This window comes from Chrysemys picta, chromosome 7 (genome assembly GCF_011386835.1).
Source record: "Chrysemys picta bellii isolate R12L10 chromosome 7, ASM1138683v2, whole genome shotgun sequence".
Lineage (NCBI taxonomy): Eukaryota > Metazoa > Chordata > Testudines > Emydidae > Chrysemys > Chrysemys picta.
This window is the reverse complement of record NC_088797.1, coordinates 117,233,605-117,260,387: the sequence shown is the minus strand read 5'-3', so window position 1 is coordinate 117,260,387 and position 26,783 is coordinate 117,233,605. Positions and strand designations below refer to the sequence as shown.

The following is a 26,783-nucleotide window of genomic DNA, read 5'->3' as shown; positions in this document are numbered from 1 at the left end:
ATTGACAAGGCAACAAATACAGAGTAAGGGCTACCATGGGGCCAAGGTGATGGTGAGGCAAATATTAAAAAAAAAACCAACCCATGAGCTAGAAGTAATCGAGATCAGAGGTTCTTCCATAGGCTGTCGCTTATGAAGATCTCATCTCTCCATCACAGGGCATCTCCTGTTGCCTTCTCCCCTTGCACCACTTTTATACCAGTGTGACTCCCTGGACTAGCAGCGGAGCTGGGCTGCAGCCCGAAGCCCCGCGGCCGGGAGACGCAGCACGCGGCCGAAGCCTGGGCGAAGGCCCTGGGGTGAGCCCGAGGCTAGAGCCCGCCGCCGCGCGCTGGGGGCCCGAGCCCGGATCCCGCAGCTCCGCGGCAGCTCCAGCGGGCAGGGTCGGGGCTGGGCCTGGGCCGGCCTGGGGGCGAGGCTGGCGCGTGCGTGGGCGGGGCCCGGTAGCGCAGCGGCACGTGGTGGGGCTGGGCGCACGCGGGAAGGAAGTGACCCTGCCTCCGGCCTCGCTAACGGTCGCGGCGCTGCGTGGGCCCTGCCCTGTCCGCCGGCCCGGGGCGAGGAGAGACGCTGTGAGCAGAGGGCCGGGCGCTGGGCCCCTTTGGAGGGCGGCATGGTGACCAGGGCTTCGGGCCCACTGTAGGGCCGAGGGAGCCCTGCCCAAGGCTGGGGGATGCGGCTGGGGCCTTGGGGTCGGTGCTCCATGACTCAGTTTCCCCACAGGCTGCTGGGAAGTGGGGCTCTGGGGGAGGAAGTAGGCACCGCACCTCCTTAAAAGCTTAGCGCTCCTGAGTGGCACCAACAGACCGTGAACCAGGGACATGGTTATTCCCATTGGACAGTCCGGAAACTGAGGCCCATGGGCGAGGCTGGGATTTCCCAGGGGCCTAAAGGCGTTAGGGATGCTTCTCCCATTGAAAATCATGAGGAGGCCTGTGCGTCTCTTAGGGCTTACTTGGCAGTTATTCTGGTGCCAGGAGGGGGGTGGATTTAAAGCTCTTTGGCTATTACAGAGTAACTGCCTATGTGGATTCCAGAATAAAAGGGCCTCTTGTCAAGTCCCTTAATCCAGAAGTGGATTAAGGTAAATTGGGAAAAGGCACTCTTATTCCAGAATAAGAGCCTCCATATGGGGCACTATGGCAGAATGCTTTATTCTGTGATAGCTAGGATGACCAGATGTCCCAATTTTATAGGGAGAGTCCTGATTTTGCGGTCTTTTTCTTATAAAGGCTTCTATTGCCCCTCACCCCCATCCTGATTTTTCACACTTGCTGTCTGGTCACCGTAATGATAGCTGTCTTGGTCAGTTTTCCCCAGAGATAAACTCTTAGGCCCTTCTGAAAAATCCCAGTTTAGGTGATTTGCCTAAAGAGTTACAGCGAGCTAATTGCAAAGGTGGTAATAGAACACAGAGCTGTCTCCCATTTGTATGCTTTGCCCCAGAAACCAGCCTCTTCCCCTCAGTGCTGTTGCCAAATCTAAAGAACACTGTTTAGATTTTAGACTAGCATTGTCTATTTCCTACTGATGGAAAGGTTGTTTCTGGTTTTGCCACTGACTTCCTGTGTAAACTTGGTCAAGTTTGTTTTCCTGTTATTCCTTTCCAATCTATAAAATAGTGATTTACTTTTATCTCTTGGTGTTGTGAGACTTCATTCTTTAGCGTTTCAGGGCTTCCTGAGCGTCTGATGAAAGATGCTCTAGAACAGGGGTAATCAATTATCTTTTTGTCAAGATCTAAATTTCTTAGTCAAGGTTTAGACTCTAGATAAAATAAGATTTTGCAGTCCATCCAAAAGCATCTGGTGGTCTGGATTTGGCCTGTGGTCCACCTATTGATTACACCTGCTCTAGAAGTACAAAGTTTTATGGTTAAAATCAACTGAATGATTTCCTTGAGTGTGCTCTACTTAGGTTAAATTGAGGTGTTGTAATCTATTCAGTGCATGTTAAGCCAGGCAGTTTTATTTAGGGTGCTGGATGTTAATGCTTAGCAGGAGGATTATTTTGCTTATATCATTCTTGTTGGAGATGCATGAAGCTGTAGAAACCATTGGGCTAAGTAAGAGAAACAGCTTTTCAGGAATTGTCAGTAATATAACTAGATCAAATATTTGAATTGTGTATAATATGTTTGCTTCAGTCAACCACACAACTTGTTATTTATAACATCTCACCTTGATATGTGAGTTTAGTGATACATTATGTAGTGTATAGAAGCAGGGGTCTGTAATTATCTAATAATTTTTTTTATATGCCAAGTTTCTTAATCTAAGATGCAGTACTTTATCCTCATTAAATTCTTGGCAAGGTAGAAGTCTTAAAAATACGTGTTTGATTTAAAATCAAACAAGTGTCTGAGTAACTTTCAAAGTGAAAAACACATTAACATAACTATGGCCATTCATTGCTCTTCAGAACTTTCCAGAACAGTTCACTTTTGATCTGAGTCCAAATATGGAAAACTTTTTCTCCAAGGATTTCTAACAGGTACTTTACAAAGTGCTAGCTCTAGCAATAACTATAACTTCTCTGTAAATACAGTAATTTATTTACAAAATAAGGTCCTTGAAATTTGTAGTTTTTCTGCATCTATGGAAACTTTGTCACTGTCTGTGATCCTTTTTGATAACAAAATTCAACTGCCACGCTAAGGGGCTGGGTTTGTGAGGTGATAAGGAGAGAATTTTTATTCTTACATTTTTCATGAGTTAATTGGCTATTTCTCAGACTACTTCAACTCAACATTGCATAATTGCAGCACTTTTTGAAACTTAAGTTGAAGGCTGTATTAAGAGGGACAAGAATGAATAATCTTGCATGTATTTATCAATGTTCTGGAGCTTCCGTCGAGGCTTTTGACAAGTTCTGAGTCTCATTACACTGTATACTTGAGGGATAAAATTATGTTGGTTTGTTAGGATTCCATTGAGCTCAGTTTGCTGCTCACTTTGGGTAATAGGTTTAGTTTTACTTCTGTACAAGAAGGGTGAGTAAAATAGTGCAGGCAGTTTGCTTCTTACAGAGACAAGGAGTTTTCAGTAGCTGCTGCTCAGAAACTACTTATTTGAAGACCTAATTACAGTATGCACTGTATGTAGCATGTCTTGGTAGTTGATTGTATATAGCCTGAGAAACAGTACATGGCTTTCTTGCAAATTTATTTCCAACTAGCAAATTCTTTAACATATACAATAATGCAGTACTGCATTGTACTTTAACTTCTGGAACCCCAGGCCAGGTGTATTTTACAAAGTTTGGTCAATATAAGTTCTGTTGGCGAAAAGCCGCCACAGTTAGTACATCACGTGTGTGTGTGTTCATACCTGGCTCCTTGCATCAGCACTGTGTGTACTCACCAGGAGTGCTTGTGTTGATGCGCAGTGTACTATGGTTAGGTATCGCACTGTGCCACTTGCCTCCATCCAGCACACTGTCTTTTGGAAAATTTTGACAATGCATGGTGGGGTAGAAATGAGTCATGCAGGGGTGACTGGGAGCAAGGGGTCAAGTTCCCATTATGCAGTTTTCTTTATCCCATAATACTATCCACATCCCATACATTTTGTATCTTTAAAAAAAATTCTGTAAATCCATGTGGCACTATTTGCTGTCTGCCATCTCTGATAGAAGCATGGAGCCCTCACAGTTATGCGCTATTGTGTTTGCAACACACATGACAGGATCCTCCAGTATTTGCAGAGCCACGGGAAGAACCATGGCAATGGGGAGACATGATCATTTCAATGAGGACAATTTGCTGTGGGACATAGCAAAAACTAATTCAAGGTGGTTGGTGGCATTCACGGAGCAGCTGCAGATGGTTGAACACCACTCCTGGGCAGAAGAAATGAGCACTGACCAGTGGGATTGGATCATAATGCAGGTTTGGGATGACAAGCAGTGGCTCATCCTCTGTCTCTGTGCTGATCTCGCCTCCAACTCATGGACACCGGAAAAAGAGCTGGAAGCAGCTGAGAAGCAGTTGGCGATTGGACTGTGAAGGCTTGTAATGCCAGATTCCCACCAGTCAGTGGGCAATCATTTTGGAGTTTGAAAATCCACAGTGGGGGCTGTTAATAGACTTGTGTGGCACAGGAGTGTGGCTCTCGGTAATGTGCATGATCTAATGAATGGATTTTCTGCAATGAGGTTCCCAAACTTCATTGGGGTGATAGAAGGCACGCATATTCCTATTTTGGCTCCAGCCCACCTTGCCACAGAGTACATCAATAGAAAGAGCTACTTTTGTCTGGTTATGCAAGTGTTAGTGGATCACCACCAACGGACATCAATGTTGGCTGGTCAAGGAAGGTGCGTGACACAAACATCTTTAGAACATAGAACTGTTCAGAAAACTACAAGTAGGAACATTCTTTCCCTACCAACAGATTATCATTGGCCATGTTGAAATGCCAGTACTGATCCTGGGAGACCCAGCTTACCCCTTGCTTCACTGGTTCATGAAGCCATACGCCGGCCATCTTGACAGCACCATGGAAAGAGTCAACTACCATCTCAGCAGAAGCAGAATGACAGTTGAATGTGCATTCGGTAGATTGAAGTGATTCTGGTGTTTACTCACAAGATTGGATCTCAGCGAAAAGAATATCCCAATGATTATAGCTGCCTGTTGTGTCCTGCTTAATATCTGTGAGGCAAAGGGGTAGAAGTTGCTGCTTGGGTGGAGGGCAGAAGTGGAGCAGCTTTCTGATGAGTTTGAACAGCCAGGCACGAGTGCTATTAGAAGAGCACAACATAGACCTATGAGGTTGAGGGAGACCTTCAAAGAGCGCTTTAACTGTCAGCCACCATAATGTAGTGTGGTGAATTGTGCTTTACCTGGACATGAAGTTTTGGGGCCTGTTAGGAATTATGTGATGCTTGGTGTGCATTTATATGAATAATACAGTCAGTGCATCTGTTAATTATACAGTGCTTGCTGTACATTTATAATTATTACACTGTTTGTCACTGATCCTATGAGAGCCTTTTCCCCTGTACAATCACAAGTAGTGGGCGCTTTGAGTAGTGGTGGGCAGATATTTAAAAAAAAAAATTGTTTTGTATATCAACCACTTGAAACAAAAACTGATTAAACAAATGCAATGAAAACTTCTGAAATAAGTTCTGCTCTATTGTTTTAATAAGGGAAAAGAACATTCATCTCCATTTGTCTATTTTTGCTACACATCCAGCAACCGTGGCCAGTGTACGTGAAGCTGTGGCTGTTTGGACTGTCCCCTGGCATGGAGTGGTGGGGGTAGGAACGCAGCCTCTGATGTCACATGGAACATTGGGGGTCTAGGGAGGTGCTAAAATGGAGTTCTCCATTGACTACCGAGGGAGGCGAGCCCATGCTTGTTGAACTTGTAGGTCAGCAAGTGTCCGCAGTATTAGTGCTTGCTCCTGGAGAAGTCCCATTATGTCTGGGTGCATTTCCCTCTACTTTTCCTGCTGTGACTCCGGGGCCTTTCTGCTATCCGTTCTTTTCTTTCTTTCTCCATATTGTCAGCAGTATTCGCCCTCCAGGCCTTCTGTTCACAGTCCGATGCAGCACTGACCTGCAGGATCTTGTTGAGCTTATCCTTCCATGTTGTCTCCTTTCTTTTCCTCATTAGGGCCAGGTGTTCCACAGGTGAGGAGGGGACATCCCTCAAGGCTGCAACGGCAATAGCCACAGATAAAACACAAAGACTCGTCACTGTATTTAGTTAAAACAGAAGGTGAAAGTTAATCTTCAGAACTCATTCCCATAAAAGTTTTAAACAAGACATTCTTATTGACACTTCAGCTTTGGAGCACTTTGGCACAGCACCACCCTCTGGTCCCAGGCACAGTGAGTATGCCCTATGAGGGAAATAGGGGGGGAGGGAGAGGGAATTGTTTGATTGCCTGAAACAATAAAACTTTGGTCCTTGTTTCCATGTATGAATGCAGGGCAATGGCACTGAGTAGTGCCACTATTTTCCACAGGTGGTGATTTTTAGCTGATATTTCGCTCCTGAGGGTAACACAGGCACAGAGAGCACAGCTGCTGCTGGCATTCCAAAGCCTCCTGGGCCTGCATGCTGTTAGCCTGTTTAAAGCAATGGTGCCTACCAAAGTCATTGTGACTGGCACAGGAAAGTGTCCTATTGCAGAGGAAGAAATAAGACTGCCATCTCCAGAAATCTTCAGGAGAGGATTGCAGAGTAATCCATGGAAGTTTCATTGAGATCTCTCAGGAGGATTCAGGGGACATCCCTGTGTACATAAACATTTACACATCTCTTCTCTTCCCCCCCCCTGCCAATGTTGGACTGCTACCTCTTCTAGTACAAGTAAAACAATGAAAAGTAGATACCTTTGTCCTGCGAAGTTGGTGTCTGGCACCATCTGTACATTTAAGCATTGTAATGGAAAAGGTATTCACATATTTACTCAAGGTTCCTTCCTGTGCATCAGGCTCAGCTGGCGGGATTGGCTAAACTAGGGGTAGGCAACAAATGGCACGCATGCCAAAGGCGGCACGCGAGCTGATTTTCAGTGGCACTCACACTGCCTGGGTCCTGGCCACTGGTCCGGGGGGCTCTGCATTTTAATTTAATTTTAAATTAAGCTTCTTAAACATTTTAAAAATCTTATTTACTTTACATGCAACAATAGTTTAAAGAACAGGAGTACTTGTGGTACCTTAGAGACTAACAAATTTATGCTCAAATAAATTTGTTAGTCTCTAAGGTGCCACAAGTACTCCTGTTCTTTTTGTGGATACAGACTAACACGGCTGCTGAAACCTGTAACAATAGTTTAGTTATATATTATAGACTTAGACCTCCAAAACATTAAAATTTATTACTGGCACGCGAAACCTTAAATTAGAATGAGCAAATGAAGACTCGGCACACCACTTCTGAAAGGTTGCCGACCCCTGGGCTAGACTGTAGTGTAGTCTCAAACACGTCCTGGTTGGGACATAGCTGGATGCCTCCAATGCCACATTGCAGATCCCCCATCCTCCTCCTCCTGCTTGCTGTTAACGGCAGGTGTCTCCTTTGGGCTCCTCCGAGGTATTAGCAGTGCTGTGCAGGGTGCTGGTGGGGTCTCCGCTAAGTATGGCAAGTAGCTAGTTGTAAAAGCAAATTTGCGGCTAGGCACCAGATTAACTATTGGCCTTCCTGACCTTGTGGGATGCCTGCCACAGTTCCTTCATTTCCATGTGGTACTGTTGCTGATCCCTGTTGTTTCCCTTTGCCTGCCTCCCCTATTCAGTTTTTCATAGATGACCACATTTTTACAACTGCTCTGTAGTTATGCTTGCACAGCCGCTTTTCCTCAGGCCATAGTACCTCCAGACAGGAGTGTCTAGAATGTGTAAGTGGCATGACCAGTTGGGCAGTTGCACACAACAAGAGAGAGCTGCTAGCTGGGCTGTTGGGAAAAGGCATTTCAAAAATTAACATTTGAGGGGGCGGGTTCTGGTCTCCATGACCCCTGGGCAGTGGAGTTCACAGTTGTGACCAGAGCAGTCACTGTCGGGCATTGTGGGACAGCTGCTGGAGGCCTGTAAGGGTCGACATAAGTCATGCAGTGTCTACACTTGTTCTGTGTCAATCTCAGTATGTTGGCCATCGCTCAATGCCATTCAGGGAGGTGGTGTTACTGCATCACCGTAACAGGGTGCTTATGTCGTCTGGAGATAGTGTGTGTGTCTGCACTCAAATTTATCTATCGTGACTTATGTCAGCCTAACTTTCTAATGGAGACCAGTCCCAAATGCCAAAAAACTCATTGAAAAGCAGAGCCTGGTACAGTATACTCCCAAGATAATCCTTGCCAAATCGAAATTTGATTTTCTTCCTAATATTTCAACTTGTAATACTTCAGAACCCTTGCCTTCAGTTGCTTATCTCTAGTCCTTGAAGAACAGGGGACTATAACAATTAAGTGCTACATCTCCAGTTTTTCTCAGAATTATGCTGTTAGTATTAGCTTAACATAGACACCGGTTTACTACAAATATGGACAGCTCAATGAGAGACAGATCTATTTCCGTCCACCATCACTACCCCTTTGAGAGTTCTTTACTAACAAATTCTCGGTCAGGAATGACAAAAATGGTTGAAATTTTAAGGAAGAAACTTAATGCACCTTTCTTTTAGGATAATCATTTATACTTTATTTTCTTCATTAGTTTAATAAGCATCGTTAAAACTTTCCTTAAAATTAATCTATATTTAAGTATTTTAAAAGTCAGAGTTGAATGCTATATCCAGTTTAACACATGTTTCAACTACTTTTTTTTTTCCTCTAGGTTTTTGTAATTACAAAATAGTAACTTTGTAGGATGTCAGGGAATGATTTGGGTGTGCATGTTTACAAGATAAACCAACGATTTCATATAAAGAGCAAGGAGACGAAAGCCCCAAATGAATCCTTAAGAAGCCCTCGCGCCTTCCCCAACTGCCGAGTGAAAAGCTCTGAGCTTGGAGGTAGAACTTCTGGATTATCCAACAAAAACTTCTTATTTTGTGAGCAAACTAAACAGTTCTTTACTAGTCGTGAGAATGGTTTAGGAGATGCTAGCTCTCATTGCAAGAGTGGAGTGGCAAATGACTTTAACAAGGAAGAGTTTGGATCAAAGATGAGCAAGGGAACGCTAACAGGTGAGAGAAAACCTCTTTTAAATAGGGTAAGCTATGTGAAGGCTTACCTTTTTGTAGCACTATACAACATGCCCATACATGTGGTGTGCAGGTGGGAGGGGAAAGACTAATTTAATAAACTTCCTCACTAATCTGAAATTCCAGTTTGATGAAGGTCATCAATCTGAATACAGTTTGAGTACATGGTAACGGGATAACATTAATTTGCCATACGCATGTGTATATGTAAAAATTATGCACAACAATTGTAAATGTATCTGACTAAGGAATAAAATTCATTAAAGGGAGACTATCAAATTGTAATCCAGTCACTTAAAAAAAAGTTAATAATTTCAGGGACCGCTTATGTCTTGAAACCTGGAGTTTCCCCTTGCTTGTGTAAGTCTTTCAAACAGCAACAAGCATACAGTACTCCTGGGACAATTCTGCACCACTGTGCAATTCAGAATTTGCATGGAATGTTCTGTGCAGAATTTTATTTTTCCCCTGCAAAATTGGCCCTGCAGAGCTGCTGGGGGCTTCTAGACCTGGCAGAGCAGTGAGGATGCAGGCAAAATCATTTGAGTGCTGATAGTCTTCCAGTGCTCTTCTTTCAGTCCCCTCTCCTCCCCCTCCCCTCCCCCCCCCCCCCCCCCCCCCCGCCTCGCAAGGACAAACAGCTTCTCCCATAATTGAAAGCCCTAGGAAATAATTCTTGAGTGTCTCAACACACAGAACCATGGGATATGCCCCTCCTAGGCACATGGATAAGTGCAGAAATAGTGTGAAACAATAATGCAGGTATGGCTTTGCTATGGGGACATTCACATCCAGACTAGGCTAACCTGGATGTTCAGATCTGGGTGCCAATCACCTAGGTTAACTGTGCAGTAAAACTAGAAACAATTATTTTAGCTAATATTTCTATTCCCGTAATATTGTGTCTACTAATGGCAATTCAGAATGTTTATTTGGTCTCTCTTTAAATCTTGTGTTTGGGGTCATACTTTTTTAAAGTCACACCCATGGACTTAAGTGGTGTAAAATTTGTATTGATAAGGATGCATGATTTTGTTAATTACTCATCCAACGTCTTATATCAAGTGATAGACTGTTCTGGTTTTTATGACATGAGGATACTGTAGTTTCAGTGATGCCTTTGGTAAGAATGATTTGTGTCAAATTAACGTTAGTCAATTGTAAAACAAAAAGCTGTCGCACTTGTGTTTTCATATTCCTTGCTCTTAATTTGTAGAAATGGAAGATCTTCAGTTTTCTTAGACAAAATATTCTTTGAAAATTTCTCATGCTTTTTGTAAACAATCTGTTAATACTACTCCTGTCTTTGGTTTTATGAAATCAGACCATTTTGTAAACAATTCTTTGTTTTTAGGAAACTCAGTGGAAAGCATAAGTGGTAGAAGTAGTTTGCTGTTAACACCTTCAACTAAGGAAGAAAATGCTGTAAGTTGGGGTTTTGTGCAAAATTGGTAGCTTGTATAATGCTAACAAATGATCACCATATACTTTATGCCTTTCTAGAATATTTACATTTGTGTTTATTTTTGCTTCCTTTTTTTCCTGTTGGCATCACATTTCAGTTTACAATTAACCATTTGTTTTGTTGTTTGCAGATGCAATATTGCTTACAAGTGACCTTATTTGTGTACTTTATAAAATATAAACTTAAACTGCACATTTAACTTATTTTTAAACATAAACGCCCAGTAGCTCAGCAAAATTTTCACTGTTATTTACAGGTAGTCTATAAACTGCCAAGTAAATATCAGAAAAAATATTAAGTGTTTTAATGAGAAGGTACCGATGGCTCAAATTTAATAATTGGCATTGGATCGGTGATTTGCTAACAGTATCAGAGATACAGTGCGCTGGTCAAAATTAAAGACATAATTTGAGAGATGCACTTAATCTCCCTCCCCATCCATATTTATCTTATAACAGGGGTTGGCAAAGTTTCAGAAGTGGTGTGCCGAGTCTTCATTTATTCACTCTAATTTAAGGTTTCGCGTGCCAGTAATACATTTTAACGTCTTTAGAAGGTCTCTTTCTATAAATCTATAATATGTAACTAAACTATTGTTGTATGGAAAGTAAATAAGGTTTTTAAAATGTTTAAAAAGCTTCATTTAAAATTAAATTAAAATGCAGAGCCCCCTGGACCCAGGCAGTGTGAGTGCCACTGAAAATCAGCTCGTGTGCCGCCTTCGGCACGCGTGCCATAGGTTGCCTACCACTGTCTTATAATGTAGCTTCTCCAATATTCCTCTGAAAATCACTGACTTGACAAAGATGGAAATTTAAAAGACCCTTGTTTTGTTAAAGGCCATCTGTCCTCCACTAAGCCAATAAATTGCCTTCTTCACTGGATAGTGGTCTAGAAAGATCCTGGATCAAATGTAATCTTTGAATCTGTAAGACTGATGTGAGTCCTAAAGTGATGTTCATATGCTCACAGAGGTCATAAATGTTAAGTTTTTGGGGTGCATGAAATGTAGGGAAACTGAATGACCCAGTTCCTCTATCCTGTTTTCTCTCTAGGTTGCTGGTACAAACTTAATCCAGGTGAGTAAAAAATTAACATTTGGCCATTCAGTCAGATGAATATTGTATTCATATGAAATAAAGTGTAGAAAATTTGAAAAAAAAAAACCTGACAAACGTTAGAGAAGTTTGTGATATACCTACTTTTAAATGTACATGTCTGTTGTAAATTCCTTCTTTCTGGGCTAGTTATGTTATATTTCTCGTTTCTATTCTAATAATTTTTCAAAATTGTCCTCTGTTTGTAGGTCTCATAATGGGTTTTCTTTTTCTTTTTTTTCTGGCTGTTGTCTTCTCCCTATATATAAAATCTTCTCTCTCCATAGTCACTGGCACACTGAACAAACAGCCTTCCCTAACTTATTGACAAATACCAATTTGCTAATAGCATTTTCTCAATAAGATTTTTTAAATGTCTTTATTCGATTTAGCTTAATTTGGTTCTTCACTGATCTGAGTGTTCACACTAGGGTTTGCACTGATTTAAGTTAAACTGCTGCTAACCTGATTTAGTTACATTGGTGAAAAAACTGTATGTAGGCCAGCCTTCATGCTACAGTGAGGTAAGGTCTTTAATTTTAAATGTCTAAGGCCTGGTCTACACTAACCCCCCAATTTGAACTAAGGTACGCAACTTCAGCTATGTGAATAACGTAGCTGAAGTCAACGTGCCTTAGTTTGAACTTACCGCGGTCCAGACGCGGCAGGCAGGCTCCCCCGTCGACTCCGCGTACTCCTCATGCCGAGCAGGATTACCGGAGTCGACGGGGAACACTTCTGGGTTCGATTTATCGCGTCCAGACAAGACGCGATAAACCGAACCCAGAAGTTCGATTGTCTGCCGCCGAACCAGCGCGTAAGTATAGACAAGCCCTAAAATCTGTTTGAGGCCCGCACATGTGAGACCTGAAACTGACATTTTTTCATAACTAATGCTGTGTATCTTTTTGGTTAAAAAAAAAAAAAAAAAGAGTTACTAAATAGCATATGAAGGCTGTGTCTACAATAGCACTTTTCTCGCAAAACTTTTGTCGGTCGGGCTGTGAAAAAAAACACATCCCTGGCCAACATAAGTTTCACTGACAGAAGTACTAGTGAGGACAGCATTATGTCGGCAGGAGATGCTCTCCTGCCAACCTACCTACCACCGCTTCTTGGGGATGGTTTAATTATGCTGATGGGAGACAGCTCTCCTGTCGGCATAGAGCGGCTACACGGGAGAACTGCTGCAGCTGCACCACTGTAAGTACAGCTGTGCTGCTGTAAGATCTGTGGTGTAGACATAGCTGAAATCACCTACTCCTTTACTCTGTCGTAATAGTGATAGTAGCTGGCAAAGATGCAGTTTCAGAACTTCTTTGCTTTTGCATGACCTTTATTGTTTCCTTAGATAACAATTCAAACCAAAATATAATTAGGTGTAAGAATCAAATGTAAAATAATTTGCTGATGCATTATTCATTAAATGGTCTAATTACAGAATTGTAAATAAAACTAGTAGCTTTATCTGCAGTTATTTGTAAAGAAAGTAGTATGTGCTTTGGAATTTTGAGAACTTTTAACTTTTCTATACTAGGGTAAGCAGTTCTAGAATTGTAGGTATTCTGTATTGGAATATTACTGCTTTAGGGCTTTGAGTTCCTGTTTAAAAAATATTATTTGAGATTTGTGTTCTCTTACAGAGCTCCAATTCTGACTTGCTTCACACAAAGCAGAAAAAGATACAGAATTCCCCTGAGAATATTTTATCTATAAGCTACAATTCAAAACTATTTAATTCATTAAGGCCGACCCCTCGGATGACTACTTGCCATCATTGTGGTCTGTATGGTAAGCCTTTATTACTATCCCTAAGGCCTGCACACACAGTATTCAAGTTGGACTAGGCTTTCAAATATATATGTGCAAAAGGCTCTTATAAACATGTAGATATTAAGCCCAGACTTTCACTTTGAAAGAAATTGATATTTTAAATTGGCATAGTAATTCTGTAAAACATAAATAGCAAGCATCAGACAAAAACTATTAATCAGGCAAATCAATCAATGAATCCATGCTTTGAAAAATCCACAGTGACACCACACAGATGAAAAAATAAATGCTTAAGTGAAAAATTAATGAAGTACAGACTGGCCTTCTAAAACAAAAAGATAATGGTATATTAAGTTAATCATAAATGTGTATTCTATAACTTGACAGCTCTTTTTGAGAGAATGAAGGTGGATGAGAAAATATTTTATTGGACCAACTTGTGTAGATGAAAGTGACAGGCTTTCAAGGCTCGAAAGCCTGTCCCTTTCACCAACACAAGTTGGTCCAATAAAAGATATTACCTCACCTATCTTGTCCCTCTCATATTCTGGGTCCAACACAGATACAGCACTGCAAAAAACTTTTTTTTGTTCAGATTGTGCCTCTTCCCTTCTTTAGGTTAGGCACAGTACTGACTTTTTGTTGTTGTTAATTTTAGGAGACCTGAGATGTTCTCAGTGTAAACAGACATATTATTGCTCTCCAGACTGCCAGAAGAAAGATTGGTGTGCACATGGTATTGTATGCAAGCCAATTAAACAAAAGTAAGTTTAGGGTGTTAAAGCAATATCTTGTAACTCAGAGAATCTTAAAAATAGGCAAGTAAGAATTATTCGTGATTTAATTCCAAGTTTTCTTTTACTATAATTCAAATACCTTTAGATGATCTATGTTGCTTGGTCTTATACTGAAAGATATTCCACATCATTGTAAATCTGAACATCATAAGAAAATGAAGCAGGAGAGGGCCGGAAATTAAAAAAACAAACAAACAAACAAAAAAAACCCTCAAAGGTGACTGAAAATGACCTCTTACAGATTTATACTGTCCCCGAATGGCTAAATATAAAATTTGCAGAGTTTACAAGTGGAAAACATCTCTCTTGTAAGTTACAGCACTGCAAATGAATTTGGGGTGGGAAAAGTCAAGCTGAATTTTCTTTTTCTGCCTCTTGTTACCTGACTATATAATAATATAATAGGATATCTCCATTTATTATATCTCCTAGAACTGGCAGGGACCTTGAAAGGTCATAGAGTCCAGCCCCCTGCCTTCACTAGCAGGACCAAGTACTGATTTTGCCCCAGATCCCCAAGTGGCCCCCTCAAGGATTGAACTCACAACCCTGGGTTTAGCAGGCCAATGCTCAAACCACTGAGCTATCCCTCTCCCCCGTAATAAAGATTTTTGCAGCCAGAGCCTACCTGTCACTGTGGTGCTACCTCTATTTGCAGCTGCTACATAGTGTTAAAAGAAATTCAAAGCTATTACATGCTTGCTTTATGCTACTCTTCCACATGTACAATAACTGTGGTTACATGGAATGAAATCCTGTTCTATTGAAGTCAATGAGAATTTTGCCATTGACTTCAGTAGGGACAGAATTTCATCCAAGAATGATGTTTGCTCTCTAGTGAGAGAGGAGGGGTTCCATGGATACAAACATTTGCCCTTTACCTTGGGATTCAGTCAAAGTAAAGAACAAACATTTGTACCCTGGAACAGACCTTTGGTGAGCATCCACACTAACCTTTACAAACCTGTTAATTGCCAATTAACTTGAGGTCAAGTCTAAATTCTCATTTAGTGTTTAAGGTTTTTGTCACAACCATAACTAGAGACTTAAAGAAGAAAAAGAGCTGAGATTCTGGAGAAGACAAGTTTCATAGAGGAGTTGGTACCCCACATTGCTGCTTTTCAGCGTAGTCTAAGAACTTTTTGGCCTAGATTGTTTGTTTAAGTTTATGTCCTTTCTGTAATAATTAACAGTGAAGTTGCATTAATTTTCATGTCAAGAAAGTTAAAATAAAATCTTAATTATCAGAAATTTTTTTTTAAAATGTATCACTACAAAAAGTGAGACACACCTCAGCATGCGTGTATATTAAATGTACATTTAAAACCTCCCCCAGTTGTCTTCAGATGCAAGAACTGTTACTGCTAGATACCAGCTGTGCAGTATGGTTTAAAAAAATAAAATAAGCTGGCCTTTACATTACTTTATTAAGCAGTCTTTATTCTGATCTGAGGATCTAGGATGCAGGTTCACATGTGTCTGATGAAGTGGATATTCACCCACGAAAGCTTATGCTCTGATACATCTGTTAGTCTTAAAGGTGCCACAGGACTCTGTTGCTTTTTTAGGATGCAGGTTTACACTCACCGGTTTACAGGACGTAAGTCACTTTGCTTTGGGTCTATAAGTACCTGTTACTAAAATGGCTTGATTCTTTATTTGCTTGTTCTTGAATACTGCTGTGACATTCTTTAATAGTTTAATCAACTGCTTTATTTCAGTTTAAAGAAAAGTGAAGATAATGCCAAGTTGTCTGGTGAAATTAAGGATAAATTTGATTTTAAGGTACAGAATGTTAACTTGTATTTTAATTGGCTCTGGTTTTTGGAGAAGCCCACTGCCGGTTGGATATAATAAAGATGTTTTTAAGTTTAATATGTTATTGTAACATGTTTTAAACGTTGTAATGCTCAACTCACTATAGCGAAGAGAATAGGAAGTTAAGAAATTTTGATCACTTCAAAATACACCATTGCTTCAAATCAAACGAGCTAGTCTAAGCAGCATTCCAAAATGTTTGTTAAAACTGAAGTTTTTGACAAAAGTAGAGTTCAATTATTGCTGGATCTTATCTGTGTCAGGAGAGAGTATGATAGATGGCATAGGTAGTGGAGGTTGTGATTGGAGGGGAGACATAAATATAAAATGTCTAAATCTGAAACATTACTTACATGCTTACATTTCCTAACACATTGTATATTGTTATCCTTTTTAGCCCAGGCAGTTAGCCATTATTCGGGAATTTGTGGGTTGTTTCCGCTAGGAAGAGAAATTGATGAGTCGGGTATTTCTTTGATGTAATATTGTTGCTTTAGAATGTACACATAGTCCTGTTTCCCAGAATAAAAAAATAGGCGGCATTTTCTTTGCTTGCAGTTTCAGGATTCTTTCCAGCTAGCACTCTCGTCAAAAAGCTCTCTCTTAGCTTTCTCTTCTGCTGCTTCTGCCCACAGACCCATGTTACTCCAGCAGACAATACCCAGCCCTTTGTGTTCGTATTCCATCTCCAGTATTTCAGATTTCAACTGGCCTTGCATACTGTCTGTGTTTTGGGCAGTTGCTCCTATTATTTCAGAGAGGAGGGCAGCACCAGGTGGGGTGGGGGGAGGAGGGAAGGACAAGACCACACTGCACTTCAAAACTTATTGAATGCCAGCCTTCTATTGCTTGGGCAGTCCTCTGGGGTGGAGTCGGGTGCCTGGAACAACACTTCTCCTCTTCCTTCCCCCCCCCCCCACTCCCCGGCGTTCTTGGGCATCTGGATGAGGGGGCTATGGAACTTGAGGAGGAGGGAGGGCGGTTACACAGGGGCAGCAGCAGTGGTCTGTGCTCCTGCTGCCTTTCCTGCAGCTCCACCAGATGCTGGAGCATATCCGTTTAATCTCCCAGTAGCCTCCGCATTGCATCCCGCCCCTCTCATCTCAGGCGTCCCTCCTGTCCTCACGTTCATTTTCTGCTTTCCTGGACTCTGACATTGTTTGCCTCCATGCATTCTTCTGAGCTCTTTCAGTGCAGGAGGACTGCATGAGCTCAGAACATTTCATCGCGAGTGAGGGTTTTTTTTTTTTTTTTTTTTTTTTTTTTGCCTTCTTATCTGCGCTAGCTTCTAGGATGGAGATGATGGGGGAGCGTTGAAACATTTGTGGCTGCGGGAGGAAAAAAAGGGAGAGTAGTATTTAAAAAGACAGATTTTAGAGAACAATGGGTAGACACTTTCATGGTGAACCAGGCTGTTAACATTACATAGCACGTGTGCTTTTGGTACAAAGTCGCATTTTGCCTCTTCTATTGAGGGCCTGCTGGTTTGGTGTGAGAGATGACACACACAGGGCTGGGCAACAGAATTTGGCTTGCTGGCAGCCATGGTAAGCCACAGTCTTTCAGTTTCTTCAACCTTCATAACATGTGGGAATGGTTTCAAACAGCAGCACCCTCCTTTCCCATACCAAGCACCCGTTGGGTTGGCCTTTAAAAGGAGGGGCTGTACTGGCTGCGAATGCATCCCAAGTCTTCAGGGCAAATTAATCATTAAACATGCTTGCTTTTTAAACCATGCATTATATTTACAAAGGTACACTCACCAGAGGTGCCTTCTCTGGCTTCATGGTCCGTGAGTCTGCCTTGGGAGGGTTGGGAGCGTATTGGCTCCAGGGTGATAAACAGTTCCTGGCTGTTGGGGAGAATGGTTTCTCCGCTTGCGTGCTATGCGCTATCCTCCTCCTCCTCCTCATCTTCCGCATCCCCCAAATCCTCATCCCTGTCGCATGAGACTCCCCCCTTGCAGGTGTCCACGGACAGGGGTGGGGTAGTGGTAGGGGCGTTATCTGAGGCTCTGACCCGGAGCGGCCGTTTGCCTCTTTGGTTTTTTGGTAAGCTTGCCTGAGCTCCTTAATTTTCATGTGGCACTGCTGCGGGTCCCTGTTGTAGCCTCTGTCCATCATGCCCTTGGAGAGATTTTTCAAATATTTTGGCATTTCGTCTTTTGGAACGGAGGTCTGATTTGTCTCCCCATACAGCGATCAGATCGAGTACCTCCCGTTCGGACCATGCTGGAGCTCTTTTGTGATTCTGGGACTGCATGGTCACCTGTGCTGATCAGCTCGCCACGCTGGTCAAACAGGAAATGAAATTCAAAAGTTTGCGGGGCTTTTCCTGTCTACCTGGCCAGTGCACCTGAGTTGAGAGTGCTGTCCACATTGGTCACAATGGAGCACTCTGGGATAGCTCCCGGAGGCCAATACCGTTGAATTGAGTCCACGTTACCCCAAATTCGATCCGGCAATGTCGATTTCAGCGCTAATCCCCTCATCGGAGAAGTACAGAAATCGATTTTAAGAGCAGTTTAAGTTGACAAAAATGGCTTCGTCATGTGGACGGGTGCAGGGTTAAATCGATCTAGCGCTTGCTAAATTCGACCTAAACTCGTAGTGTAGACCAGGGCTTAGACTTCAAAACTGTATGCCTGTACCGGGTGCTTTCAAACACCTTTGTATAGAACAGTGCTCACTTTTGTCAGAAGAGTTGCTATTCTGAGCAAGCGGTGAAGAGTTGAAGGAAGGTAGTGTCTTTGTACTCTTTGTAGTGTTTAGGCATAAAATTTTCAAAAGCACCTAAGTTGACTTTCTCTGAGACTTAAATTCTTCAGTACCTAAGTCACTTTTGAAAGTTGCACTTGGGTACTTTTGAAAATTAATTAAGCATAAATGCTTTAAAGGGCTACTCTCAACTGGGTAATATGTAGACAATTCCAATTTAGAAGTCACCTATATTTGTTTCTAAATAGGGCAGTTTAACCCCTGTTGATGCACACGAGATAGAAGATGACATCAAGAAAATAATGCTTTCTGACCTGCAAAATCTAGGGCTCAAAAAAGCTATGGAAATACAGGTACTTTCTCCTTGCCACTCATTGCATGATTACATTTCTTTTTGGAAAATATTGATACATTTCACTGTCAGCATCTTCTGTGTTCATATCTATTTCTTGGACAGGTAAGTCACTTCACCACTGTATGCCTGTTTTCTCACCTGTAAAATGTGGATAGCAATCCTGGCCCATCTTTTTAAGAGTTGTTCCATCTATAGATGGAACTGCTATAAAAGGGGTGCGGGTGGTATTTTAGAATTGGGCGTTCCTGGCATCAGTAGTGTACATCTATCAGTTCTACCTGATACAGAATATTTATAGTATATAGACGCTCTTCATGTGTCCATTAAATAGTAAACACGGTAAGTTATTGATGACAAATATTAATGTTAGATACGTCAATAATATGGCTTTTCTTTTTAGGGTACAGTCACAGAATTCAGGAACCCAAGTGAATTCTATATACAGGTCTATTCTCCAGAAGTTTTAGAACGTATCAGCAAACTTACTGTGAAACTGAAAGATTGTTATGCAAATATTGTTAACCAAGAGGAATATATTCCTATCAAAGGGGAAGTTTGTGTTGCAAAATATTCTCTGGATCAGGTAACTTTCTTTTATTTGGGGCCTGGTAAACATTTTTAAAAGAATGTGGGACTGTAAATATCTAAATGTTCTAAATATCTTTTAAATTGTGTGTGTTCACTCAGTTTTATATATTCTGTTTTGTGTTGCATGTAACTCCCATTGTTATTAGCACTTGCATTGAGTGACGAATCTGTTTGTAGCATTTGGAAAGTGGGTGTAGCTTATACTGTACTCTTGCACATTCTGAATTCCAACTTTGTAGAAATTCTTGTCTTTTGAGAGAGTTTTTTGTCCAAGAGTAGATCATTTTCATGTAATATTTTTTTAAGTTCTTTGTTAAGTTAATTTTCTTTTAAACAGACCCTAAGCAAGTTAAAATACTTACCAGAATGGACTATCTTGCTATTGGTACAAAGGGGCAACCTGCAAATAAGAGTTATACCTCAATTTTTTTTAACCTTAGTGCAGGTCATTTGACCCTCCCCATTTACTTCTGATTCTTACCTGGTGTGTGGCCTGACTTTCCTGACAGCAGTTTTGTTAGTAAAACAACTTATTTCCCCCCTTCTTCGTCATCTACACTTTCTTCTTTCCTCCTCCTCCTCCTTTCCTTCAGTGCTACCAGACTCTTAGGCTGTTAGGAGCATTGTCATGATATGTGGTGTCTGTCTTGGGGGAAGGAGGTGGAAATTTCTTTAGCACAGACTTACTGTGAATCCTGAATGTTTTGTGCTTTGAAATGAGCCTTGTCTTGGTGACAGTGCTAATTCTTTTTCAGATGGCTTTTGCCCAAAACTATTGCTATACAATGAGTCTTTTGTTCAGTTGAGTTGTTTCAGAACTGATCAATATTTTTTACTTTGATGCCAACTTGATGGAGTAAAAGTAATTCCTGAAATTATTCCTTTTATGGAGAATATAATGAGTGTGTAGTTGTGTTTTTACATCCAGAATATCATTTGTTCATGTGTAGACCTGGAACAGAGTACTGGTAAAAAAGGTGGATATCTTGCAGAAGAAAGCACAAGTGTTGTATATCGATTATGGCAATGGAGAAAATGCTCCACTAGATTGGATTAAACCACTCCACAAAGACATTGAACTGTTTCCTCCTTGTGTGAGTATTTCTTTTTAACTTCTAACAGCTAGTTGGGTAAGCAAAAGTTGTATTTAAAATGAACAGTTGTCAATTAAATCACTCTTTCTAGTGGCATGCTATAATTGCAGTTACCACAACATTTTGTAAAAAGATAATATTGCAAGGGTAGTTTGGTATCATTCCTTTTATAATGATTAGGGATATGATGTTGTCATGGTAAAGTTGTCATGGGGGGAAGGATAGCTCAGTGGTTTGAGCATTGGACTGCTAAACCCAGGGTTGTGAGTTCAGTCCTTGAGGGGGCCACTTAAGGATCTGGGGCAAAAATCAGTACTTGGTCCTGCTACTGAAGGCAGGGGGCTGGACTCAATGACCTTTCGAGGTCCCTTCCAGTTCTATGAGATAGGTATATCTCCATATATTAATTACACATAATTTATGGCATAGTCACAGTAAAAAATAGATGATTTCTCTGTATGATCATGGCAACCTTGTGCACCCAGCTGCCATGCATTAGCAGTTAGCTTGTTTTGAAAATTCAAGCACTGATTAACAGTTAGTTGATTCAATTTGATCTAGTCCTGTTTCAAAGAGGAAACAGGACTAGATCAAATTGAACCAAGTAACTGTTAATCAGTGCTTGAATTGGGGGGGAAGGAGCTGCCCTGTCCTCTCTTCCACTCAGTGTAGAGCTCCTAGAAGGACAGGGCTGGGTTCCTTGTGGTGGCAGCTCCTATTTTCTTCCTTTTTTGTAGGTCCCCTGGACCTCAATTTCTCCCCCCTTTTCCTATCTCCCTCCCTAGCTGGTTGCTGGGATCTGCTACCCGGGCTTGGTGCATCACTTGGCAGATCCCAGTCTCCGAGGCCCTAGTCTGGAGACGCCCATTCGTCCTAGCAGGAAGAGAGCGGCGCTGTCCAGTGCTCTGGCCAGTTGCTCTGCAGAGATCAGCTCAAGCCCGCTGCATCTCATCCTGTTCACTCTTCCTCCAGTGACAAGCTGGGGTGGGGGGGACTGGGCCCAGAGTGGGGTCAGGGATTGAGGGGGTGGAGGGTATTTACTGGGGGGCGGTGGCATTCAAAGAGGACTAGATCAAAGTGAACTAATGCTGTGTTAATGCATGGCAGCAGGATAAATGTCGTCATTCGTGGTTCTGTGACGATGGTGAGCGTTCATGGTGGAGTTGAAGTAAATGGCAGAATTCCTGGGTTCCATGACAGAATTGTATGCCTACTAATGATTCAGTTACTGTTAGTAATTCGAAGTTATGGTTTTGTGAAGCTTGTGATAGAAAAATATGCAAGTGTTGAAAGTGTTGGCATGAGTAAGTAAATGTGGTAATTGAAAATTTGTTAAGTTATTAGAGAATTTTGGCCTCTGCATATTTCCACTCATGGAAGATGTGCCTCCCAGTGCAGGCTAGACAGGAGAATTTTCGCCAAGCAGAGCTTGTTGAAGCTCAGATAACACCAGCTAATTTGCCCATCATCTAACATACTGTCACCCACACATCTCACCTAATGCTGAAGCATTTTTGAAATATTTTTTCTTTGAACCTTTACAGATTGCTAATAATTTTAGACTGCATGGTGGCTGTAATATTTGGACAAATGTTAATTTGTTATCTGGAATGAGTCCACCAAATTCATTTTCACTTGAAAATTTATACTGAGATCTCAAACTGGTGCTCTATCCCCATACACCTAACATATGATGGGCAGTCGTTACCGACTATGATCATTTTCCATGGGAGTTATGGGTCCTCAAGTGGCTAATAAGGCCAATCCTTGAACCACAAGTTCTATTGCAATGAGGGCAAATGTTTTCAGGCTCAGCAGGAGGCTGTTGACCATGACTGGGAGCCAGTCTCTCCTTCCTCCTGCACCTCTTGTCCTCTTCAGCTTGTCGATGAGCAAGTTCAAAATGCAGGGGACCATCACGTAGGACTTCACTCCATTTTAAGCTATCCTGGGCAACTGTCTCCCAAGTGTCAATGTCAATATTACACTTTTTTTTTTAGGTTTTCCTTCAGCAAGTCCTTATAACGCTTCCATTGTCCACCCATGTTACCATATCCTTCTTTCAGCTGAGAGAAAAGGACCTGTTTTGGGAAGCGATGGTCTGCCATCTGGACAACGTGACCAGTCCAGCGGAATTGCTGATGGATGATCATTGCCTCGATCCTGGTGGTCTTTAGTATCTGTGCCTCGTCCAGAACACTAATATTGGTGCACCTGTCTTCTCATTTGATCTTCAGAATCCTACGATGGCAGCGTTGATGGTGCTTTTCAAGTGGTGTCTATAGGTTGTCCAAGTTTCGGACCATACAACAGGGTTGGGAGAATAATGGTTTGATAAACAAGAAGCTTGGTGTCTGTTCGAATGTCGTGATCTTCAAAAACCCTGTGCCGTAAACGAGGAGAAGCTACACTGGCACAGCTCAGGCAATGTTGAATTTCTGCATCAATATTTGCCTTGGATGAAAGATCACTTCCAAGGTAGAGGAAGTGATCAACATTCTCCAGTGCTACTCCATTGATTTTTTTGATCGATGAGGCATGTAATACCTCCTTTGGAGAGGGCTGATAGAGTACTTTAGTCTTCTTGATATTAAGAGTGAAACCAAGACATGCGTAAGCATCGGCAATCACATTCAGGATAGTTTGAAGATCTTTCTCAGAGTGGGGAAAAGATTGCGTTGTCATCAGCATGCTGAAGTTCCACAATAGATGTTGTGGAAATCTTACTCTTGGCTTTCAGCCTGCTAAGCCTGAACAGCTTTCCATCCATTCTGTAGATGATTTCAACGCCAGCTGTAAACTTCCCAGCAATTAGGTAAAGAATTACGGCAATAAAAAAAAAATTCTCTTTTTACCTAACATATACACCATGAGAAATAGGTGGCTATTTAAGCTGTATTTTGGACCTTGTCCTCTCCCATGTCCACCACATTTGGGCTGGTTCTCTTCCTGAAAATTGAGACAGTTCTGACTTGCCTATGAAGCTCTGGGTTTTTAGCTATGCCTCTTCTACCTTTGTGCCAGATTTTTTTTCTCTGTGTTGTTCGCTGCTGGCATCCCAGCCTTTGGAGCTAATTTAAGGAAAGCTGTGACAAGACGCGGAGACTGACTTCCACAGTGTCATGGAACCAGGAGACATCAGTCAGTCTTTGCCCAAAGCTCCTGGGTCTTCTGCACAGAGGTGGTTTCATGGACAAGACAGTCTCCTTTACTACGCAGCTCTGTATCCTTAGAGCAAGTCCACTCTGTGCACTGAATGAAGTAAGACTCCTGTGAGGCAAAATGGTATGTGATCATAAATAAGGACTATTATAATACATATATACAATAGGACTAAATTAAAATTGCAAAAGCCACCTTAATTCTGGTGTTTCCTTTCTTTTGGGTGCTTGACTTTGCAAGCTTAATGTTCTTTTAAAATGGCTTTGTGTGTTTAATTTCCTAGATTTTAAAAAAGCAAACTAGAAAAACAAATTCCATCTCTTGGCATCATATTGATACCCATGTGGTTCATCAGCACTGTTGAGCATATCCAATGTGGATGAAATTGTGGAGATTTTAGATGCAAAAATCTGAAGTTTCTTCTGGACATGTATGAGGAGCTGTGACTTTTCTCCCCAGAGACTTAAAACTTGGTCACATACAGGCAGTTTTTCACAGGGATGGCAAAATATGCACCCCTAAATACAAAGGCCACTCCTTCCTTCCCCTCAAAACTTCAAGTATAGGTTCCTTGAGAATCTCTCATTTAAATTGGGGGAAGCACTCTTTCCAGATATGCAAGGGGAGTACTGTTTTGCCCATAGCTTCCTACCAAGGTGCTCATGACACATGCTTCTGTGTTCGGGTGGGGAACTCCCCTAGGACATCTTCAGACCCAAGACCTCTGGATTTCCAGTGAGACTCGCCTTCATATAAATATACTTGCTGATAACCTATGCTGTCATAGAATTGTCATTCATAAAGCCGTGTTTTGTTTTGTTTTTAAAAAAGGCCAAAAATGACTGAGAACTTAAAGTAGATGGTAACAGACAGTGAATCCCAGTAATGATTGCACCTTCTGATATTCTAAACAAAAAACTCTCAAGTATGCTGTCGCTGTTCATCACTTCACGCTGACTCAAGACATTCTAGGCTTCAGAGTTATAATGCTGGAATCTTGTATAGATCAGAAATCAGAGCTATTGGTCTAGCATTCACAGCTATCCCTTTCCACTCTGTGAGGTTTGACAGTCCAGGTCAGAGCACTCAATACAACAGCAATGTAGTAATAATTTGTAAGACAGGGAGGAACATGATCATTCCCTCTTTGCCAGGAAACTGTTTTTGGAACTGGTGCATTTGTCACCAAATCATTCCAGTAGCTCTGCTTCTGCCAGAATTATAAAATGTCCTAGGACCATCTCCACAGACAGTTCACAAGCAAACCACAGATGGACTATCATGGACTCTGTCATCCAGAACATCTTTCTGTAAGTGGCGTCACCTGACTGTAGAACTGTTCGCCTCAAGAGTTAATGTCAGCTGTTTTGCTCAAAGGGGAGGGTCTGAGCCAGGTTCTCTGACAAGTGATTTCCTCAACTTGTGGACTTCAGGAATAATCTAGGCTTATCTACTGATACCATTAATACCGAGGGTTTTCAGAAACCACATTGTAGGATTCAGCGGTGATGATCATATTAAAACCAGCACAATCAGTTCTGGTACTGGGACCTCATGAACTTGTCCACTCAGCCACAGATATCCTCATCTTTTAACTATCATAATCTCCCAGAATGAAGGACACTTTCTACATCTGGACCCAGCTTTGTTGCGCTTGACAGAGCGGATGGTGGCTTGCTAATCATCACGGAGAGAAGCTGCTCTACAGAGGTCAGAGCATACTAGTTCAGAAAAGACTCTACGAGACTAATATAAGCAGCCAAGTGGAAAAGATGTCCTGTTTGGGCGGAGCAATGCCATTTATGTCCTCTAAAGACTTCTATTCTTGCTATTGTGGATGATGCACTCTCACTGACTAACTCAGGGCTATCAGTCTGTTCAACCGGAGTACGCTGAGCAATATCGGCTCACCATCCCCTCCCCCCTGAGAGTCGCATCATATTCTCCTTCCCCACAGTAGCCAGGTTCCTTAAGACTCTTATTTTCCCCCCAGTCCCAGAGCCCTCTCCTTCCTGAGATCCCAGTGTAGTCTTACCTGGGTTAATGGGTTTTCCTTTTTGAGTCCCTCTCATCATGGTCATTCTTGCTCACTCTATCATCCGTCTCTGAAGAGGGCCTTATATGTCTACCTAGCAGCTAGGAGGTGTAAAAACCCAGTGTGACTGTGGCACCCTAGGTGGTGACTTAGGCTAGCTGCCTGCATACAATCCATGACCCCATGGGTATGTACTCTGGCAGTTAGCCCAAGCCAGCACCTGTGCCAACACAGCCACACTGCTATTTTTAGCATGCTAACTTGAGTAGAGCTTGCATGTGAATGTCTACCTGTGTTAGGATTTGCACCTGCTAGCTGCTGTGCAGACATAACTGAAGTGGCTATACCATCAACTCAAAAGTTTGAAATTCAGGCTCTTTTATGTCCTATCCGTCTTGGCGTGTTCCGTTAGGACAAAGTACCCTAAGGCCTCATGCTACATTTTTTTTCCCCTCAGTGGTAGCCTTCCATTTAAATCAGATGATTTATCTGCCTGTTTTCTTAAGGACCACTACAAAGAGAAGCTAGAAAGTACACATTTGGTGTGTGTGGGGCTCTTTCATTTTACCTTGACAGGATCAAGCCTTTCAGACTCCCTGAGACTATTTGTAGCATTCGAAGGAAGGATGAAAGTTCAGGCAAGATCTACCCAAAAGCTAAGTGTGTGGGTATCTAATTGTATTAGGGTATGCTATGAGCTAACAAGATCAGATCCACCCATGCAGGTAAGAGCCAACTCCATTGGAACTCGGGCTTCCCTGAGATGCATACCTATCTGAAATCCTCTGCGTGGCTACTCTGGGGTCAGTCCACACGTTGTCACGTTACACAGCCTAGTTGGAGCATCAAGATCTGAAACCCACTTTAGCAGAGCTGTCCTGCAGCCTTTATTTAAGTAGACTTTCTGAGCACCCACCTCCTTTATACTAGGTCACTGCTTGTTAGTCACCAAAAGTGGAATACGTATTGACAGTCATTTAGAGAGAACAGTTACATGCTCTATAGTAACTGGCCCTTTGAGATGTTGTCCATATATATATATAAATATTCCACTGCCCTCCCTCCTTCTCCTATGAAGTTCTATAGCACCAGGATTCTGTGTCTGTGAAAGAACTGAAGGACTGGGTGGAAGAGGAGGCGCAAGGGCAATCTTGCACATGGGGTACATGTGCACACCAGAAGTGGAGTATATATGGACAATAGGTCTTGAAGA

General features: G+C 42.0%; 1 protein-coding gene across 4 annotated transcripts in view; it reads left to right on the top strand.

Annotated features, from left to right (window-relative positions):
• The first annotated feature begins 436 nt into the window (after positions 1 to 436).
• Positions 437 to 26,783, top strand: part of TDRD1 (tudor domain containing 1) — a 64,609-nt gene continuing 38,262 nt past the window's right edge. For all 4 annotated transcript variants that reach the window (XM_042855282.2, XM_008166328.4, XM_042855283.2 and 1 more), the window contains exons 1-11: positions 437 to 572; positions 5,625 to 5,842; positions 8,300 to 8,651; positions 10,024 to 10,094; positions 11,190 to 11,213; positions 12,875 to 13,022; positions 13,663 to 13,768; positions 15,523 to 15,586; positions 18,585 to 18,689; positions 19,092 to 19,274; positions 20,230 to 20,373. In XM_042855282.2, the coding sequence (XP_042711216.1) occupies positions 8,333 to 8,651; positions 10,024 to 10,094; positions 11,190 to 11,213; positions 12,875 to 13,022; positions 13,663 to 13,768; positions 15,523 to 15,586; positions 18,585 to 18,689; positions 19,092 to 19,274; positions 20,230 to 20,373 (1,164 nt within the window). In that variant the 5' untranslated portion in view covers positions 437 to 572; positions 5,625 to 5,842; positions 8,300 to 8,332. The remainder of the gene's footprint in view (positions 573 to 5,624; positions 5,843 to 8,299; positions 8,652 to 10,023; positions 10,095 to 11,189; positions 11,214 to 12,874; positions 13,023 to 13,662; positions 13,769 to 15,522; positions 15,587 to 18,584; positions 18,690 to 19,091; positions 19,275 to 20,229; positions 20,374 to 26,783) is intronic.